The following is a 21,161-nucleotide window of genomic DNA, read 5'->3' as shown; positions in this document are numbered from 1 at the left end:
TGGAGGAGGGCACAGCAACCCACTTCAGTAGTCTTGCCTGGAGAATCCCATGGACTGAGGAGCCTGGTGGGTTACAGTTTACGGATAGCAAAGAGTCGGACACGACTGAAGCGACTGAGCACGCACACACGCAGGCAATGTAATGCTATATGATATGCATTTCTCAAAATCTGTAAAACTTTGAAACAAAGAGTGAACTCTGGTGCAAACTATTGATTTTAGTCAGTAATATAGCAATACTGACTCAACAATTGTAACAAACACCTAATAAGGGAGAAACTGTGTGAGTGTGTATAGAAGTGGAGGGCGGGGTGAGAATAACTGTATTATCTGCTCAACTTTTCCATAAACCTAAAATGGCCCTAAAGTTAAAATCTATTTTTTTTAAAACCTGGATATACTTTTATTATTTCTAAAAAGTTATCTAGTGTTTATTCTGGGTGTTCTGTTAGAAAGTAATACAATGATGACTAAAGATAGTTTTATTTCTTTAAAAATCCTTACATCTTTTATTTTCTTTTATTACCTTACAACTAGAAGTAGCTGTGCAATGTTGTTGGAAGGGGGACAGAGAGAGCAAGTACTTTGCTGTTTCCCTTAACAGTATTTTTCCCAACACCTCACTTTATAGTGTTCACATTATATGTGAAATACATAAGGCAGCTATGATTTTTGTTTTTCTAGATGCCACCTCTGATTAAGTATCTTCTTTGCTTTAATTCCAAGTTTTCATAAATGGAATTAAATTTTCCTGAACACATTTCTGTATCTATTAAGGTGATCATATAGAGAATTTCCTTTAATACTCCATATTACTTTCAAGACAGAAGAGAGACCAGCCCTGGATTACTAAGTTAGGTTGAATGACCATGGCTTATATTTCTCTGGCATCCTGTTTCTTCCCTTTCAAAACAGGCATCACATTCATATGGCTGTTCAACTTCTCCATATGACTGTAATACCACAAGGAAAGATGAAGTCTCTATGCTTTATTTATCAGAACCTAGCACTGTTCTTTGTCCAAACTGGGACTCAATAAAATGTTGTTCAATTAATTAGTGAATAAATATGAACATCTCCACCAGCAGCCAACTGCCACTCCAGGTTGGAAGATACTCTCATCCCTTGGGCATCGTTCATTGCAGACAAGAACGGAAGATACCTTGCATTGTTGCCAAAAATAGAAAGTGAAATGCTTTCACTAATACTAAAAGTTAATTAATAATTCAAAGACATATTGTTTACATTGCAATTATTTATATACTTTGATTTTTTTATTATGAATACTTGTTAAACAATGTTGTGTATTAGAATGCCCATTTGAAAATTTCTCAGAATATTAGAATTCGCTAAAGAAGCTGGAAGATCGAGTTTACAAAAGTATTTCAAGAAATGCCTGTGTACTGGGCCTCCAAATGGACAACTTATTTTCTTAATTGCAATTTTTGGTTCCTTATGTTACCAGAACATCACTATATGTTACCATGGAGTCAATGTGTATAAGATCTCAAACAAAATGTCAAATGGTTGTAAAAAATGAGAAAAAAAAAACAATAAATCATCCTTAGCTATTTTACCTGTAAGTGATGTGCTTGTGCTGCCACTTCTGGCCTGTCAACGCATACCGCTTTCGACGAATATTAAATTTGGAGCTACCTCTTGTCTGGTCGGGCACACCGCATCGAGGCTTCTTCATCCAGCTGCAAAAAGCAACGTTTTCCAGTTATTACCCAACAAATCTAAAGATTAATTTCCAAAAGAAGTCCAATGAGAAGTTATGACAGTGATAATAAAACTGGGAAAAGAAATAAAGGAAATTTTATTTTAAAATATATTGAAATTTTTTTTTTAAATAAAGGAAATTTTATTAGTTTTATTGCATTTGAATCTAAGAAAAAAGTATATGTTTTTTCCTGAATGATCAAGAATCACTAGTTTATAACTCATATCCTTTAGATAATTTTTCTAACTCATTTTGAGCTAAATGAGTAGGTATTCTGAAGCTTCTAACTAGAATCTGCTATTAACAAGAAGTGTGACCTTGGGCAATTCTCATTCATAAAAGGAGACTTTGTACAATAAATTATAACTAAGGCCTCTTATAGCTTTATGTTCAATATTCAATAGTTTTAAAAATCTACTGCTGCTGCTGCTGCTAAGTCACTTCAGTCGTGTCCGACTCTGTGCGACCCCACAGACGGCAGCCCACCAGGCTCCCCTGTCCCTGGGATTCTCCAGGCAAGAACACTGGAGTGGGTTGCCATTTCCTTCTCCAATGCGTGAGAGTGAAAAAGTGAAGTCGCCCAATTGTGTCCGACTCCTAGCAACCCCATGGACTGCAGCCTACCAGGCTCCTCCATCCACATGGCCTTAAATTCCAGGACTCAAGGAGATATGCAGATGATACCACCCTTATGACAGAAAGTGAAGAAGAATTAAAGAGCCTCTTGAAGAAAGTGAAAGAGCAGAATGAAAAAGTTGGCTTAAATCTCAACTTTCAGAAAACTAAGATCATGGCATCGGGTCCCATCACTTCATGGCAAATAGATGGGGAAACAATGGAAACAGTGACTGACTTTATTTTGGGGAGCTCCAAAATCACTGCAGATGGTGATTGCAGCCATGAAATTAAAAGATGCTGGCTCCGTGGAAGAAAAGCTATGACCAACCTAGACAGCATATTAAAAAGCAGAGACATTACTTTGCTAACAAAGGTCTGTCTAGTAAAGGCTATGGTTTTTCCAGTGGTCATGTATGGATGTGACAGTTGGACTATAAAGAAAGCAAAGCACTGAAGAATTGATGATTTTGAACTGTGGTATTGGAAAAGACTCTTGAGAGTAACTTGGACAGCAAGGAGATCCAACCAGTGAATCCTAAAGGAAATCAGTCCTGAATATTCATTGGAAGGACTGATACTGAAGCTGAAACTCCAATACTTTGGCCGCCTGACATGAAAAACTGACTCAATGGAAAAGACCCTGATGCTGGGAAATATTGAAGGCAGGAGGAGAAGGGGACGACAGAGGATGAGATGGTTGGATGGCATCACCGATTCAATAGACATGAGTTTGAGCAAGCTTTGGGAGTTAAGTGATGGACAGGGAGACCTGGTGTGCTGCTGTTCATGGGGTTGCCATGAGTTGGACATGATTGAATGACTGAACTGAACAAGGAGATATATGCTACTCTTTTCTAGCTTACACATATGCAAATTATTTTAAAAAGGCAAAAAAATTTGCATTTTTCCATTTTTTTCTTCTTTTCAGTTTAAGCATTTTCTAAATAACAGCCATTCTCTCTGAATTCTTCATAATAACCAAATTTAATGCTTAAGAATTTTTTTCTGAATATGAGGTTTAGTATCACACAAATAAAATTTAAATATTAACATTAGGAAAATAAAATGTTGGTTTTGATTTATTTATTGTTAATGCTTATATAGATACAGTTGTCTAACCTCTTTTGGAATATCTCATTTGACCATTGTCATGTTTTCTATGTACTTTCCTCTTGTCTACAGAGAAACATTTTCATGATTTTGATAGGTTTTTCATTAGTGACTCATAAAATAACTTTACCATTCATTATGATATTTAATTTAACAATTACAAACTAAAGCAGAATCTTCATGATGTTACATGCTTCAGAAAGTGGAAATAAGAAAAGAATCACTTCTCATTATATTTCATCACATACTTAATTTCTATACTCTTTATACATAAATAATTGACTACAGAGATGACTGTCTAAAGATGTCCATTTCATGAAAATGAATGAAATAGTTAACATATTACATGGATAAATCAGCTAACCAGCTTTTATAAACATAATAATGTCATGCAGCAACAAAAGCACAATTTTTAGTTTTTAAGAAAGACAACACTTTTCTGATAAGCATTATACATTTGTCCTCTTCTATTCTATTGCCAGTAATAATGTAAACACTGGAGTTACCAGGCTTAAAAACTCCATTCTCATTTATAATGCATTGTAGAAGTACTTAAGAAAATCACCCTTTCCCTTTTTTTAAAGTCTCCAAACCAAATAAGATGTCTTGCAAATGCTAATGTCTAGAAGGCTATCCAGCTCTATGAAGCTGAAGTCTCTGGAACTAAGAACTGAGATATCTTACTTCCCAGGACTCTCTTAATCACTAAATTTGAAAGACATTTCACTAGACTATAAAACAGTCAAGGGCAGGGGATCTACATACTCCCAGTACCTGTACAATTCCTAGCATTTAAAAGATGCTCAATAAACAAATGAATAGAGACATTTTAAATGAAAACATTTTCATTATATTCTATAAGATCTAGATATACTCAGCTAACAAATATTAAGCATTAATGAAGGACTTATGAAAATTTCAATGGCTTTTATATATGAATATTTCATTAATCATCAGATCAGATCAGATCAGTCGCTCAGCCGTGTCCGACTCTTTGCGACCCCATGAATCACAGCACGCCAGGCCTCCCTGTCCATCACCAACTCCCGGAGTTCACTCAGACTCACGTCCATCGAGTCAGTGATGCCATCCAGCCATCATTAACCATACTCTCAACCAAAAATTATATTTCTTGGGTAAGTACTTATTCTGACTTATCTCCCTGAAAGTATTGTGAGAATAAATAATACTTGATTATTAAATATTAATAAATTTAGTTAATGTGGGATGTGACTACACTTACATTTAGCTAAAGAAAAGATTTAAGCAAACACTCTATGAGGAAAAATCATTTTAAAATGGATAGTAGGATAAAAGTTGACAATTTGTATTTATACTGATACATTATCAAGATAAAGTGTATTTTCAATGAGGATATATTCTCTAGAATTACTTCCACAATACACAAAATTAAAAGATGAAAGCAGTCATGTTTTTTCAAACATTCAAACTTACTAATGTGAATCTCCATTTTAAGTTGTGCACATGTTGGATCAGTAAAAATTTTCTCAGTGAAGCACTGCATCTTCCAAAGGACAAGGGTTTTAGGTATGAGTATTAATTTGGTTCCTATGCTCAAAGATGTCTCTGCTAAGTTCCTAATGTATTTCTTTAGCTTTTTCCCACTTCATATAATTTTTTCTTATGCTCCAACTATTTACTCATTCCATCCTGATCCATTTTCCTACAATATTTTCAAGCTTTTATAAAATGCTAAGAGATATATGAAAAAAGTGTGGATAAAAAGATAAGACAAGCTCTTGAAGAGCTCCCAGTCTAAGTTAATATAGCATGATAGAAAAAAAAAATTACAGTATAATTGGTTAAGTATTCTCACATCTCCATGTAGCCACCTTGTCATCATTTCTAACTTTACATGTAATTTAAAAATTATAATTTTCCAGCCCCAAAATTGCAACAATTCCTCTGACAACTTAACTCAGCCAAAAGTCTTTATAAATGATATAAGCAAGATACACAGGTAACATCTTCCACAGATTTCTCCTCACATCTAATCAATCATCATGCAGTTTCTTCTGCCTCCAACACTTCTTTGTATCTCTCACTCTTAGCAGTGCCTCCTCACTCCTAAAGATAAATCTTTTGAAAGCACGGACGTGTTTCCTACATGTTCTGAGCACAAAATGCTTTTATAGACAGAATCTTACTCAGGCATACTCAGCAAGGGTAACCCTTGTTCCCTTAATTCCCAAGATCCACACAAGTTCCTACAGAACTGTATCACTGATCCTGCTCTTGATGCCAACTGTCTTGCTGTTCACAGTGTTCACTGAACCCAGGGTAGGCAAGGCATGTGCTGAGGATGGAAGGAGACTCGAGGAGCCATAGGAACTGCAGACACGTTTATTCTCTCCGGGCTGACACAGCAGCCATAACACAGCCTCTCTACTGGTTGCCGCATCAGCTGTAGCAGCAGCCACAACATAACCATAATGGAGCCGTAGCTCAGCCATGACATAAGCTCATAAGAACGACCATGATGCCACTCCAGTGCAGCCCCAGTGCTCTAGCAGCCAGGGCTTTTGTGGTGAGGCTCTTACAGGCATATCACACAAAGCAGCTCATAACCAAATGAGTATCTCGTGACCAAGCAAGTTCCTTGAGACCCAGTGAGTACTTTGTGACCAGGTGAGTACCTCGTGAGGAAGCAAGTACCACGTGATCAAGCAAGTACCTTGTGACTCAGTGAGTACCTCATGACCAAGCAAGTACCTCATGAGGAAGCGAGTTCACGTGACCAAGCAAGTACCTCGTGACCCAGTGAGTACCTCGTTACCAAGCAAGTACCTCATGAGGAAGCAAGTACCACATGACCAAGCAAGTACCTTGTGACTCAGTGAGTACCTCATGACCAAGCAAGTACCTCGTGAGGAAGCGAGTACCATGTGACCAAGCAAGTACCTTGTGACTCAGTGAGTACCTTGTGACCAAGCAAGTACCTCGTGACCCAGTGAGTACCTCGTGACCAAGCAAGTACCTCATGAGGAAGCGAGTACCATGTGACCAAGCAAGTACCTTGTGACTCAGTGAGTACCTCGTGACCAAGCAAGTACCTCGTGACCCAGTGAGTACCTCGTGACCAAGCAAGTACCTCGTGAGGAAGCAAGTACCACGTGACCAAACAAGTACCTTGTGACTCAGTGAGTACCTCGTGACCAAGCAAGTACCTCATGAAGAAGCAAGTATCACGTGACCAAGCAAGTATCTTGTGACTCAGTGAGTACCTCATGACCAAGCAAGTACCTCGTGAGGAAGCAAGTACCACGTGACCAAGCAAGTACCTCGTGACCTAGTGAGTACCTCATGACCAAGCAAGTACCTCGTGAGGAAGCGAGTACCATGTGACCAAGCAAGTACCTTGTGACCCAGTGAGTACCTTGTGACCCAGTGAGTACCTCGTGACCCAGTGAGTACCTCGTGACCCAGTGAGTACCTTGTGACTAAGCGAGTTCCTCATGATGTGTATGTGCAGTGCTATAAGTGAGCTCAGCTGTTACATAAACATTATTTACAAAACCTGGGGCCAGAGCGAGAGGCTATGGGCCAAGAGAGACAGACCACATGATCTTGGCTAATTTGTTCTTTCCCTACACTGTACCCCTTCCGAGTCTCTCGCCTCATAATCTCCAAGCAGTCCATCTTCCACGATATTTCCTTGGCGAGTAACACTGACCCTTGGATTTACACCTTGCAATAGCAGTAGCTACAACAACAAACAGGGACATCCCCAATACAGGGCAAAACCCAGTGTCAGGTCTCATGTTGCAGTCCTTGCCCTCAGGGGCCTAGAAGAGCCATCCACCAGGTGGAGTGCCTTTATCTTCCTTGGCCAAGTCCAGCCCATCATCAGGCCTTGTGAGACTGCGGGAAAGCCTCCACAGGGGCAACTCCACTCCTGCGGAATTTTTATTAAAGACCTGCAAAGCCCCCCACAGGCACCGGGCCCACCCCTTCAAGGAGGGGCATTTTGTGTGTATTTTCCACAGCCCATCCGCAAAATTCCAAATGCTTTCACACTGCTCTAAATCTGCACGAGAATCAGAGGTTATTAGCACATCCTAGGACACAGCCTTTACAGTACACTGTTCTAAATCTACATCATACAACATAGGACAAAGGTTCTGACTTGCTGTAAAGAAGGTTGCATTTGGCACTGGTATCAACCAGGGCCATTACTCTCTGTACATTAGCTAGTGACCAGTGAATTCCAAGTTCTACTTGGAGCCTCTGGTCCCTGTTTGGGTTTTTCGGGCAGGCCCCTTGGTCTGAGTTCTGTTCAAAGTGAAAAAAAGGCATCATCGAAAGGATCATCCTCAGGCACCAGGTAATCTTTTAACTGAACTGCCCAGAATCTCTGGCTGTGGGTGCTTCTCCAACTTGGTAAACTGCTGCTCTGATCTCAGTTCCTCCATGGCTCAAGGAGCAGAGCATTGGGCTGTCCACCAATTTTATTTCTGTCAACTCCCGCTGCCAGCAAATCAGCCCACATTTGCATTCTCGTTACTCGGATGGGGCCTTTACCAGCTCGGGTCCCCTTTGGGGTCTTCACGCTTCTACTCCCCTTTGCCTGCAGCCGTCCCTCTATTTCTCCCAAGGGAGTCACCATTGACATCACCTCATAGCTGGGGTGCCCACAGAGGGGGCAAGAATAGCAGTCAGGGATCCAAAACTGGTAGACAGGGCATTGTTCAAAACGGCGTCTTGAATGCCACAAGTAAACGCTCATCTTCTGGGCCTCGGGTGTTTGGGTTGAACGTTGACTGCTTCGTGCCCAGTTCTCTCACTGCTTGGGCCAACTCATAGAGGTATACCATTTACTCACAGTATCCAGGAGCTCTCCCACATGTGACCACGTGGTGCAAACGGCAGCTTTAATCCATTTCCATGAGGGCATGTGTTTGGTTAGGCGCACCGTGCATGAGTCGCCAGGATTCTGCAACCTTTGTCTCAGTGAGGGGTGAGTGGCTATAGATGCCAGTTCTACCTCATCCCCAACACATATAATCCTGGGCACCCCTGTGTCCCAAAGTCGCAAGAGCCATGCTGCCAAGGGTTCCCCTTGCTTTTGCCGAAATTTCAGACCCAAGTCAACCAACTCTGCCGGAGTATATGGTCGATATGTCATGAGCTCAGTCACATTGGAGGACCCTTGAGGACGCCGCCCTCCCCTCCCCGGGCCACATGCTTCTCATGCTTCCCTTTCTGCTGTACAGCAGGCCTCACAGCCAAGCGGGAACCTGTGGTCTCACAGAGTTCGTTATCACACTCCCTTACTGCCTCGCCCTCAGGGATGCTGGGTTCTTCAGGGCCACGGGTTCTTGCTCTAAGGCCAATATACGTTGTTCAAGTTCTTCTGAGTGTCTCTGCACATCGTGTACCAGCGTGGCATCACAGAGCGCACTACCAGTATTCACCTTCAGGGCAGTCAGGAAAATCCACCCCACAGTGTCAGCGGCAGTCTGTGCCATCTTGTTCAGCAAATGGGAACTCATGGCCTGTAACGCCATTTCCTTGCTGTCTGGGGACCCATCCATGCGTCCCTGTTTTCCACCAGAGCGCATGCAGAGAGAATGACAGCCACACAGTGCCAGATGCTATCTGGTGGCCACTGGCGTCCTCCATCCAGTGGAGCCTCGGGCTCCTCTACCTGCTGGGTATCCTGCTGTCTACACCAGTTGTATCTCTGATCCTGCTCATGACGTCAATTGTCTTGGTGTTTACACTGTTCGCTGAACCCAGGGTAGGCAAGGTGTGAGCTAACAGGCTGGAAGGAGACTCAAGGAGCCATAGGAATTGCAGACAGGTTCATTCTCTCCTGGCTGGCATAGCAGTCATAATACAACCTCTCTCCTGGCTGAAGCAGCAGCAACAGCAGCCACAAGATAACCATGACAGAGCCATAAAGTAGCCATGATGTAACCTCATATAACCATGATGCCACTCCAATGTAGCCCCGGTGCCATAGCAGCCATGGCTTTCCTAGTGAACTTCTTACAGGCATAGTGCACAAAACACCTCGTGACCAAGCAAGTACCTCATGAGCAAGCGAGTACCTCCTGACGTGCATGCACAGTGCTATAATTGATCTCAGCTGTTACATACATGGGGCCAGAACAAGAGGCTGTGGGGCAAGAGTGCCTGACCATGCCATCTAGGCTAATTTTGCTCTTTGCCTACAAGAACCAAATCCCTTTCTGCCTTTGTATACAGTGACTTCTGTCTGGAATGCTTTTTCCGCCTTGTTGACACTGACAATCGTGATCTTCCTGTATTGTTTAACTTGCACAGGTACAGCTGACCATCTCACACAGCACGTACTACGGTGCATAACCAACGTGTGCATGTCTGTCTCTGTCTTTCGCCAGCCTGTGCATCCAGCCAGAGAGCACTGTATGGGGCCCAGACCCAGTGACGTTTCCAATGAGGAACATGAAGCAAATGAATGGTCTTCATGTAATTTTTTTTTTGCACATAACGACCTGCCCCCTACTATCCTATGTGTTTCTTAAAGACTTTGTAGCTCATAGTTCTGTGCCTTGAACAAATGCTTCTATAGATGAATATTATGTGGAAACTTTCATATACAATTAAATCATAAAGTATATGACAAGTGTAAGAAATAAACACAAGAACAGGTATAATGCAATATAAACTAATAATTTAACTTAAAGAACACTTATGGGCATTGGTCAAGATAATTCTACGTTAACCTCACCAATACATGTATCTAAATATTCTAGCACAGAGATATTAGCAGGTATTAACTATTAAAATCTTGATTCCGGCTTGTGTTTCTTCCAGTCCAGCGTTTCTCATGATGTACTCTGCATAGAAGTTAAATAAACAAGGTGACAATATACAGCCTTGACAAACTCCTTTTCCTATTTGGAACCAGTCTGTTGTCCCATGTCCAGTTCTAACTGTTGCTTCCTGACCTGCATACAAATTTCTCAAGAGGCAGATCAGGTGGTCTGGTATTCCCATCTCTTGAAGAATTTTCCACAGGTTATTGTGATCCACACAGTCAAAGGCTTTGGCATAATCAATAAAGCAGAAATAGATGTTTTTCTGGAACTCACTTGCTTTTTCCATGATCCAGTGGATGTTGGCAATTTGATCTCTGGTTCCTCTGCCTTTTCTAAAACCAGCTTGAACATCAGGAAGTTCACGGTTCACATATTGCTTAAGCCTGGCTTGGAGAATTTTGAGCATTACTTTACTAACGTGTGAGATGAGTGCAATTGTGTGGTAGCTTGAGCATTCTTTGGCATTGCCTTTCTTTGGGATTGGAATGAAAACTGACCTTTTGCAGTCCTGTGGCCACTGGTGAGTTTTCCAAATTAGCTGGCATATTGAGTGCAGCACTTTCACAGCATCATCTTTCAGGATTTGGAATAGCTCAACTGGAATTCCATCACCTGCACTAGCTTTGATCGTAGTGATGCTTTCTAAGGCCCACTTGACTTCACATTCCTGGATGTCTGGCTCTAGGTCAGTGATCACACCATCGTGATTATCTGGGTCGTGAAGATCTTTTTTGTACAGTTCTTCTGTGTATTCTTGCCATCTCTTCTTAGTATCTTCTGCTTCTGTTAGGTCCATACCATTTCTGTCCTTTATCGAGCCCATCTTTGCATGAAATGTTCCTTTGGTATCCCTGATTTTCTTGAAGAAATCTCTGGTCTTTCCCATTCTGTTGTTTTCCTCTATTTCTTTGCATTGATCACTGAAGAAGGCTTTCTTATCTCTTCTTGCTATTCTTTGGAACTCTGCATTCAGATGTTTATATCTTCCTTTTCTTCTTTGCTTTTCGCTTCTCTTCTTTTCACAGCTATTTGTAAGGCCTCCCCAGACAGCCATTTTGCTTTTTTGCATTTCTTTTCCATGGGGATGGTCTTGATCCCTGTCTCCTGTACAATGTCACGAACCTCATTCCATAGTTCATCAGGCACTCTATCTATCAGATCTAGGCGCTTAAATCTATTTCTCACTTCCACTGTATAATCATAAGGGATATGATTTAGGTCATACTTGAATGGTCTAGTGGTTTTCCCTACTTTCTTCAATTTAAGTCTGAATTTAGCAATAAGGAGTTCATGGTCTGAGCCACAGTCAGCTCCTGGTCTTGTTTCTGCTGACTGTATAGAGCTTCTTCATCTTTGGCTAGAAAGAATATAATCAATCTGATTTCGGTGTTGACCATATGGTGATGTCCATGTATAGAGTCTTCTCTTGTGTTTTTGGAAGAGGGTGTTTGCTATGACCAGTGCATTTTCTTGGCAAAACTATTAGTCTTTGCCCTGCTTTATTCTGTATTCCAAGGCCAAATTTGCCTGTTACTCCAGGTGTTTCTTGACTTCCTACTTTTGCATTCCAGTCCCCTATAATGAAAAGGACACCTTTTTTGGGTGTTAGTTCTAAAAGGTCTTGTAGGTCTTCATAGAACCATTCAACTTCAGCTTCTTCAGCGTTACTGGTTGGGGCATAGACTTGGATTACTGTGATATTGAATGGTTTGCCTTGGAAACGAACAGAGATCATTCTGTCGTTTTTGAGATTGCATCCAAGTACTGCATTTCGGACTCTTTTGTTGACCATGATGGCCACTCCATTTCTTCTGAGGGATTCCTGCCCGCAGTAGTAGATATAATGGTCATCTGAGTTAAATTCACCCATTCCAGTCCATTTCAGTTCGCTGATTCCTAGAATGTTGACATTCACTCTTGCCATCTCTTGTTTTTTGCCATCTCTTGTGTTTCTTGGACTGGAAGAAACACAAGCTGGAATTAAGACTGCCAGGAGAAATATCAATAACCTCAGATATTTAGATGACACAACCCTTATGGCAGAAAGTGAAGAGGAACTAAAAAGCCTCTTGATGAAAGTGAAAGAGGAGAGGGAAAAAGTTGGCTTAAAGCTCAACATTCAGAAAACGAAGATCATGGCATCCGGTCTCACCAGTTCATGGGAAATAGATGGGGAAAAAGTGGAAACGGTGTCAGACTTTATTTTTATGGGCTCCAAAATCACTACAGTTGGTGACTGCAGCCATGAAATTAAAAGACGCTTACTCCTTGGAAGGAAAGTTATGACCAACCTAGATAGCATATTCAAAAGCAGAGACATTACTTTGCCAACAAAGTTTTGTCTAGTCAAGGCTATGGTTTTTCCTGTGATCATGTATGGATGTGAGAGTTGGACTGTGAAGAAGGCTGAGTGCTGAAGAATTGATGCTTTTGAACAGTGGTCTTGGAGAAGACTCTTGAGAGTCCCTTGGACTGCAAGGAGATCCAACCAGTCCATTGTGAAGGAGATCAGCCCTGGGATTTCTTTGGAAGGGATGATGCTGAAGCTGAAACTCCAGTACTTTGGCCACCTCATGCAAAGAGTTGACTCATTGGAAAAGACTCTGATGCTGGGAGGGATTGGGGGCAGGAGGAGAAGGGGACAACAGAGGATGAGATGGCTGGATTGCACCACTGACTCGATGGACGTGAGTCTGAGTGAACTCTGGGAGTTGGTGATGGACAGGGAGGCCTGGCGTGCTGCAATTCATGGGGTCGCAAAGAGTCGGACACGACTGAGCGACTGATCTGATCTGATCTGATCTGAACTATTAAAATATGTCAAGTCTTCAAAATATGATCAGAGCACGTGGTGGCACTAAATATGCCATGCAGTGTTTGAGCTAAATCTGTCCTCAGGATTTTTACATGATTCCAACCGTTTATTCATTAATTATATAAGCATTTGTTTCTCTCACAGTTTTTAAGTTCTCCATGACATAAAGAGTGGTCAGTGTTTATTAGAACTTATCAATGAATTAAATGCTGTCTAACACTAAAAGCAAAATTAGCATATTAATGTTGCTATTCAGGTAAAGTCTGGTGATCCACTTCTAGTTATCATCCACCAAAATGTTAGTTGTATTCACATACAATTTGATAAATCCCGTATTTACCTATAGAGAAGAATCTAAAACTGGATGCAAAAAGTAAAATTGACTGATTGTCTCACCTAAGATAATGGCTTCATCATATGAAAAGAGAAGGTGTTGAAGTGCATTTATGTGTGTGTGTGTGTGTTATTTTCAAGTAGCACTTTTTTGTGAAAGTGTCATTACTAAAGCACTTCTCTTTTTCATTGTGACAATACAGATGCACCTGTGTTTCTCTATTGACTTACTTGCTAAGAATTTGAATTTGACATTCCAAAACAAACAAAGACATGCGGAATGAGCACTGGGCTGAGGATGCGAGCCTCCAAGAGAGACATTCTGTAAAATCAAGGTATAAGTAATGGCATCACCCAATTTTCATAAATATAATGCTGTTATTAAGTGTTGATTTAACTGTTTAGAACCCAGAACACTTTTAAACTAGTTCAGCAGATCACTAATATCTTCATTTAAATTAATTCATCTTAAAAATTAAAACAATTAAAATCAACTTTCTTGTGAAAAGTTATATTATATAAGTTGAAAGCAAGAATTCTAGAGCCAAACTACCAGGGTTTCCCTTCCCTTCCACTGATTCACAAGCCCTGTGCTATTAGTCACTCTACTATATCTTTCTGTGCTTTAGCTTCCTCTTTGAAATGAAACAATTGTACTATTACGAATTAATATGAGAATTAAACTATTTAAATCATATGAAATACTTAAGAACAGTTCCTGGCACATAGTAATGTTATTATTATTAACTAATAATTATAACACTTAATTCAGTTCAGTCACTCTAGTCGTGTCCGACTCTTTGCGACCCCATGAACCGCAGCACACCAGGCCTCCCTGTCCATCACCAACTCCCAGAGTTTACCCAAACTCATGTCCATTGAGTCGGTGATGCCATCCAACCATCTCATCCTCTGTCGTCCCCTTCTCCTCCAGCCCTCAATCTTCCCCAGCATCAGGGTCTTTTCAAATGAGTCAGCTCTTTGCATCAGGTGGCCAAAGTATTGGAACACCCAGGACTGATATCCTTTAGGATGGACTGGTTGGATCTCCTTGCAGTCCAAGGGACTCTCAAGAGTCTTCTCCAACACCACAGTTTAAAAGCATCAATTCTTCTGTGCTCACCTTTCTTTATAGTCCAACTTTCACATCCGTACACGACTACTGGAAAAACCAAAGCCTTGACTAGATGGACCTTTATTGACAAAGTAACGTCTCTGCTTTTCAATTTGCTGTCTAGGTTGGTCATAACTTTCCTTCCAAGGAGTAAGCGTCTTTTAATTTCATGGCTGCAGTCACCATATGCAGTGATTTTGGAGCCCCCCCAAAATAAAGTCAGCCTCTGTTTCCACTGTTTCCCTATCTATTTGCTATGAAGTGATGGGACCAAATGCCTTACTACTATTTTACAAATATCAGGAAGTAGTTGTACTTCTACTACAGGAAGTAGTAGAAGCAGCAGTATACAGATTTCAATTTACGTTGACTTGTATGTTGACCTAAAGCACTCTGTTATTCAAGACAGCGATGATTCTAGTATTTTGATAACAAACAACAACAGGTACATTATCCTCTGCTTTATGTAAATAATGTAACCATAAGCTTCTAAACAAGTTTGCAGTAATGCTAAGAGTCACTATACATTAAAAAGTATTCATTATCTTCAGTTAAAAATGACGAGTTGGGCATTATGTCAAACATTTGGGGCTACCCGTTGTATGATTCCAAGAGGTTCCTTCAAGTTGTAGTCCATCCCCCAGATGCCCATAGTGGAGCTGCAGGAAGGCACCTCCTCAATAGACTAAGATGAGAATGCTGCCCTTTGGAGTTGAAGTTGTGCCACACAGTGGCTTTGTGCACATATATCTAACTTTACCAAGAGAAAAAGATGTCAAATATATATTTTGTGCATTATGCATTAGTAATCTCTGAAAAATATTCATCAGCATAATATATTAAACAGGTTTCTATCCTCCAAACTTTTCCAAGTTCTAATGAAAGGTAAGAGTAACATTAAAGTTGACCAAGAAACCTTTCTAGAAATTTTAAAAATTGGCTTATTTTTATTGCCTTCAAAATTCTCACATTTTGCTTGTATTCACAGAGCCAAGTTCAACAATCATGAAGGAAATTTTTCAAAAGTTAATTAAATTAGAGCTCAAAATGTAGATAGACTGATAGCTCACTCTAGTCCAGAATCTCTTTTTGTCTATTAACTCGTTAGCTGTCTGCATGGACACACGTGTTATTCATAAAGATGAAACTTCAAAGTCAAACTACTTAAAAACCCACGCAAAGAGAGTAAAAGTATTAAGACTCCATGACTATGTAAAATGATAGAATGCAATTTCAGCATGGATTGTTACCACACATATATTTGATATTACAGAAGCTCAGAGAATTGCTTAAGTTGTGTAATTATAGGGATTATACTCACAAAAATGGTACATAATCTGAGCTGAGTATCCTGAGTAACAAATACCTCAAGACTGGGGGCTTCCCTGATAGTTCAGCTGGCAAAGGATCCTCCTACAATACGGGAGACCTGGGTCCAATCCCTGGCTTGGGAAGATCCCCTGGAGGAGGGCATGGCAACCCATTTCAGTAGTCTTGCCTGGAGAATCCCCACGGACAGAGGAGCCTGGCGGGCTGCAGTTCATGGGGTCGCAAAGAGTCGGACACGACTGAGTGACTAAGAGCAGCATGGGATTTTTCAGAGGGAGAAACAGACAAGAGGCAAATGAAGCTACAGTTTCTAGTTTGAGTGACAATGAGAATGACACAAAGGACAGAGGAGGCATCACAGTCTAGGAAGGGAGAATGATGAGGAGTTAACAAGGCTTTAATGGGTTCATCTAGAAATAACTACCAAGTATAACACTCCATTTAAAGGAAAAGCTGCTTTCTCAATTCCAAAATAATTGAGTTAGAATAAAATTCCTTCAAAGAAAAAAACACCAAAAACAAACAAACAAAAAGCAGAAAAACTGGTTGGTTTTAAATTTAAGGCTGCTTATTTAGTTGATGTTTCATTATAATGCTGTAACAGAAATTTTACTTTAAAGCCTACACGCTGACACAATTCTTTCTCTGGGTCTGGAATCTGATCCACTGTATGCCAGAAAAAGACCCATGTCTTTCCCTACACCTCTGTACTTTTTACATCATCCTGCCAAAGAAGGGTTACAAACTGTTCAGACCCCTTTCCACACGAAGGGTTCAAATGAATCCTGCACACATTTCTCCTCCATTATCTCCTGACAAAGACCTGTTTTTAGCTACTTTAGAAAATCAAACCTATCCACCTTGAGTCTTTTCAGTGATCAGCAGGGGCTCTCAAATGTGGGAGAGACACAAATGACACCTTTTATAGGACCCAGCGGTCTCATTTTAGTATCTAGTGATAAGCGTAACTCAGAGAAGGCAATGGCACGCCACTCCAGTTCTCTTGCCTGGAAAATCCCAGGGACGGTGGAGTCTGGTGGGCTGCTGTCCATGGGGTCACACAGAGTCGGACACGACTGACGAGACTTAGCAGCAGCAGCAGCAGCAATAAGCATAACTAACATAATTTGTTTTCCAGGTCACAATTTATTGTTTTTAAAACTGAGCCATAATTTTCATAAAAAGTTATCAGCTCTGCATTAGGGAATACGAAGGCTTGTCCACAACACTTTTTATAGTGTTGGGATGAAAGAGTTCTGTATCATTCACAGCAACAAAACACAGAACTTGCTGGAGATTTTGCTTAACAACTTAACACTGTATTTATTTTGGATAAGAGGCATGTTATGACTAAAACAAAAATTTGATAGTATACTATTAAGAGAGAATTCCAATAATAATAGGGCAGCAGTACCAAAATTCTATTTTGGTAGAAATAGAAATGCTATTTCAAAATCCTATTTCCAATATTGATAACAGGTTTCTTATTTTCAAAGAATGCATTATACTAATTATTCATTCTTTTTTCACAGATGCAAACCAAAGTTAATATTTAAGTATCTCTTTCAAAATGTTAGGGGAGGTAACGTATTTATTTTTATCAAACTGCTTGTAAACTGTTTAATCTTCAATCATTTGTTATTTGTTTTCTTAATTTGATGAAACAGAAATAGTATGACTAACATCATACTTATACCATCATAGTTATACCATAAGTATAAGTATTAGAAGCAAAATACAATTTTAAAATCATATATTAAATTAACTTAATATGTAAGAATTAATTATATATACCTGAGCCCAGATATTTTATGTATTTAAGAAAAATGTGCCATTTCTCAAAGGAACACAGCATGGTACAGTGGGAAGTTCCCCAAGTAAATGTTAGAAATTCTGGACTCTGAAACTAATTTGGACGTCACTTAGACTTTGACTTTCAGTCTTAAAAAAGTAGAGAGAAAAATGCATTCTTATCTTCCCTATTGTGTAGGGTTGATATATATTGATCATTATAAAAGCTGAAGTATTTTGAGTATCAAGGACTCAATGGACACAAATAATTCTTCCCTGCACTGAAAGAATGAATCATCTCCTCCTTTGCTATCTAGAAACAATAACGCTATTTGACAATGTTAGGGAACTTACAGTGTACTTGTGGCAAAATAATTTGTGACTATGTCTAGCTATACAGTTAACTTGAAGTTTCTTTTATTTCTAATAGAAAAACTAAATTTTCATTGACTTTAACATCAATGAAAAATATGTTCAGACATAACTGTCAATAAACCACAGCATCACATTGTTCAGTTCAGTTGCTCAGTCGTGTCCGACTCTTTGCGACCCCATGAACTGCAGCACGCCAGGCCTCCCTGTCCATCACCAACTCCCAGAGTCCACTCAGACTCATGTCCATAGAGTGGGTGATGCCATCTAACCATCTCATCCTCTGGCGTCCCCTTCTCCTCCTGCGTTCAATCTTTCCCAGCATCAGGGTCTTTTCTAATGAGTCAGCTCTTTGCATCAGGTGGCCAAAGTATTGGAACTTCAGCTTCAATATCAGTCCTTCCAATGAACACCCAGGACTGATCTCCTTTAGGATGAACTGGTTGGATCACATTGTTATTGACAATTATTAATAATAACAAGGCAAATATTTTGATGAATACAGAATATCATGAAAAAATCACAGAATACAAAATAACACTTTATTCTTTTTGTTTATCAGTGTTTCAACAATTACTATATTATTTTACTCTCAATTTTTAAATAATGATTTTTATACCTTGCTCACATGCACATAATTTATTTTCCCCCCACTGAAGAAAAAAACAACCAAATATCCACAAACTTGTCTACCAGTTTTTTTAACTGTTTACCAGTTTTTTAACTGGTAAGTTGCTTTTCAAATGTTGCTCCTTTGGTTAACTTCTGTCTTACTGTCTCTGCTTTTTCTCCTTTTACCCTCTGAAAAAATGGAATCTTTGGAAAATCTTTATATTCATTATTAGAATTCTTTCGTGTTTTCTTTTCCTCTCCCATTGAAAAGGACCTTGGTAACTAAGGCACATTCTTCTTTGTGTTATAACACTGATCATAATGTTTTGCTACAAGATGTATTGTACTACTCAAGCTGTTTTCTATATTTCTCTAATTTGTATCTTTCACTCAGAACATAACATGAAGCAGAGATAATAAAGTTTCAATAAGGAATCAAGTATAAAATCAGTTGTGTTTGCTATATGATAAAAGCTGTATTTGTTCTGCTTTCTTTTAAGACAGATACAATATTTTATACTTTTGTGTTTTTATCATAACTAGTCCTCAGTTGAAACAGTTATAAATACATAACAGTGTGTTCTTAATAAGTATTGGTTTTTAGCATAGAAATATCCTTAAGATATGATCTGCTGAACTGTCATTAAAATGAGTCACCAGTCTGGATGAAACCAGACTTACCAAGATGATTACTTGTCTTATTTTTATGCTTCGTCTTTTAACTTTTCCTCTGCCAAAACTAACATCTTATTTATTTGGGGGATGTTTTTACTGAGACAATGGTATCAATTATTTCTCCAAATCATTTTATAAAATCCAAGAATATCTATACTGAGTCTGTTGCATTGATATGACTGTGCAAGTTAGAACTTATAAGCTCATTAGCATTATAATACTTATTCAAGATTTGTTCGTTCTCTATACGTTCAGGTGTTTATTGGTCTCAGAAACCAGAATATCTACTACATTATTCTTGATGCCATCTTGTTTAGGAATTATCCTACTGTGAATTTCCATAGAAATTGCTTGTGGCAAATGTTGACTTGTGTCTTCCAGATGCTTTTCCTTTCCCCGCTGCCACTGATGCCCCTGGCATGTCTCATGACGACTGTCATAGTCCATACTGAGGAGTTGTGTGATCGACTACCCCCAAAAAAAAAAATCACAGTGGCATTTTGACCTGGTTTATCTTTTCGAATTGGATTCTGTGAATGACTTGCTAAAACACATGTGGATTACTAGATCTACTATGAAATATCTATGTCGTTGGCCCTTTCACACTCTGTTTTCTTAACAAGTTGTAGGAACGGGCTATAAGAGTGGATTTTAAGCGACAACTTAATTGCTGCAATTAAGTTCCTCTGAAGAAGAGACTACGTTTTTTGAATCTCCATATGCCTCTTTCGCAGGTAAAATGCCCAGGAAAAAGTAACTGATTGAATAAATAAATGAACAAATGATTGCTAAAAAAAATAAATAAAATAGAAAATATTATTAAAGAGTAGAAATAATCTTTGTTACTAAAAGATTGAAAGCACAGACTTTTCAGTGAAAACTTTTCCCTTGATTTTGCTAGTGTGAGAACTGTCACTAACAGAAAGCTAGTAAACTATTAGCTGGCTAGCTGACTCTTTCCCCATCGAAAACAGAGCTCTGATTTGCTCTGCTTCTCATTTTCCTTGGTTTCAACATTTCGACTTTGGTCAATTTCAAGCTACTGTGATGACATCATGTGGGGAAAGAGATGTGCACACTCTGCTTCCTCCAGCTGTACAAGCCAGCTCCGGCGCATCACGGATCACCATTCTTATAGTGGCTTCCACTGCACATCTGTTTTGACTCCCACTGTTGGTATTTTCTTTCCTATTTGGAAAATGTATTCCTAAACTCCAGGTAAGTAAACTTAACTTTGTGGTCTTTTTTTTTTTTTTAATGAAATCTCAAGGGAGTTCGGAGTTAAAGTAGAGCTTAATAGATTCTTTGGATCTAAGTTCCAAAGAAATGCACAGGAGACAAACCATTCCACTGGTGGCTGGTGAAGTTCACTTAGAGTTCTTCAGACTACTTAGTTTGGCTCAAGAACTGAGACGGAGAGAATGCAGGTGCCCTTGACTTACTCGATTGTGTTTCGATCCACTTTTCCTGTCATGTTAATGCCGTAGAACTGCTGCATGGCAGCTAAGGCGGACTGCATGGTCTCCGCAGAGCGCAGCACCGACATCCTGGGGTCACTCGGTGGAAGGTAGCCGTACTTCTGTAACCAAACCTGCAATAACAAGCACAGTAACTTTTAGGTCAATCGCACCATTTTACAGTATTTTTATGACTATCAGTTTATGTCTCTAGGTGACTTTAAACTTTATTTCCTCTTTAAGGGCATATCTTATTTAATTGCTTTGTCTTTATTAGCTTTAGGCTATTTTTCATAATTCAGTGCTTGTTACAGATCTAACAGATCCAAAACTCTAAATGTAAAGAAAAAGATTAACCATTTGTCACAAAATTATATTATATAAG

General features: G+C 39.5%; 1 protein-coding gene across 1 annotated transcript in view; it reads right to left on the bottom strand.

The window, feature by feature from the left end:
• The window catches only part of MMP16 (matrix metallopeptidase 16), a 395,011-nt gene that overhangs the window by 178,155 nt on the left and 195,695 nt on the right, over positions 1–21,161 (bottom strand). The window contains exons 2-3 of the mRNA NM_001192622.1: positions 20,762–20,910; positions 1,578–1,700 (exon numbers count right to left, since the gene is read on the bottom strand). Coding sequence (NP_001179551.1) covers positions 1,578–1,700; positions 20,762–20,910 — 272 coding nt within the window. The remainder of the gene's footprint in view (positions 1–1,577; positions 1,701–20,761; positions 20,911–21,161) is intronic.

This window comes from Bos taurus, chromosome 14 (genome assembly GCF_002263795.3).
Source record: "Bos taurus isolate L1 Dominette 01449 registration number 42190680 breed Hereford chromosome 14, ARS-UCD2.0, whole genome shotgun sequence".
Lineage (NCBI taxonomy): Eukaryota > Metazoa > Chordata > Mammalia > Artiodactyla > Bovidae > Bos > Bos taurus.
Note: the sequence above shows the minus strand (reverse complement) of the source record. Positions and strands in the feature narration are given on the sequence as shown.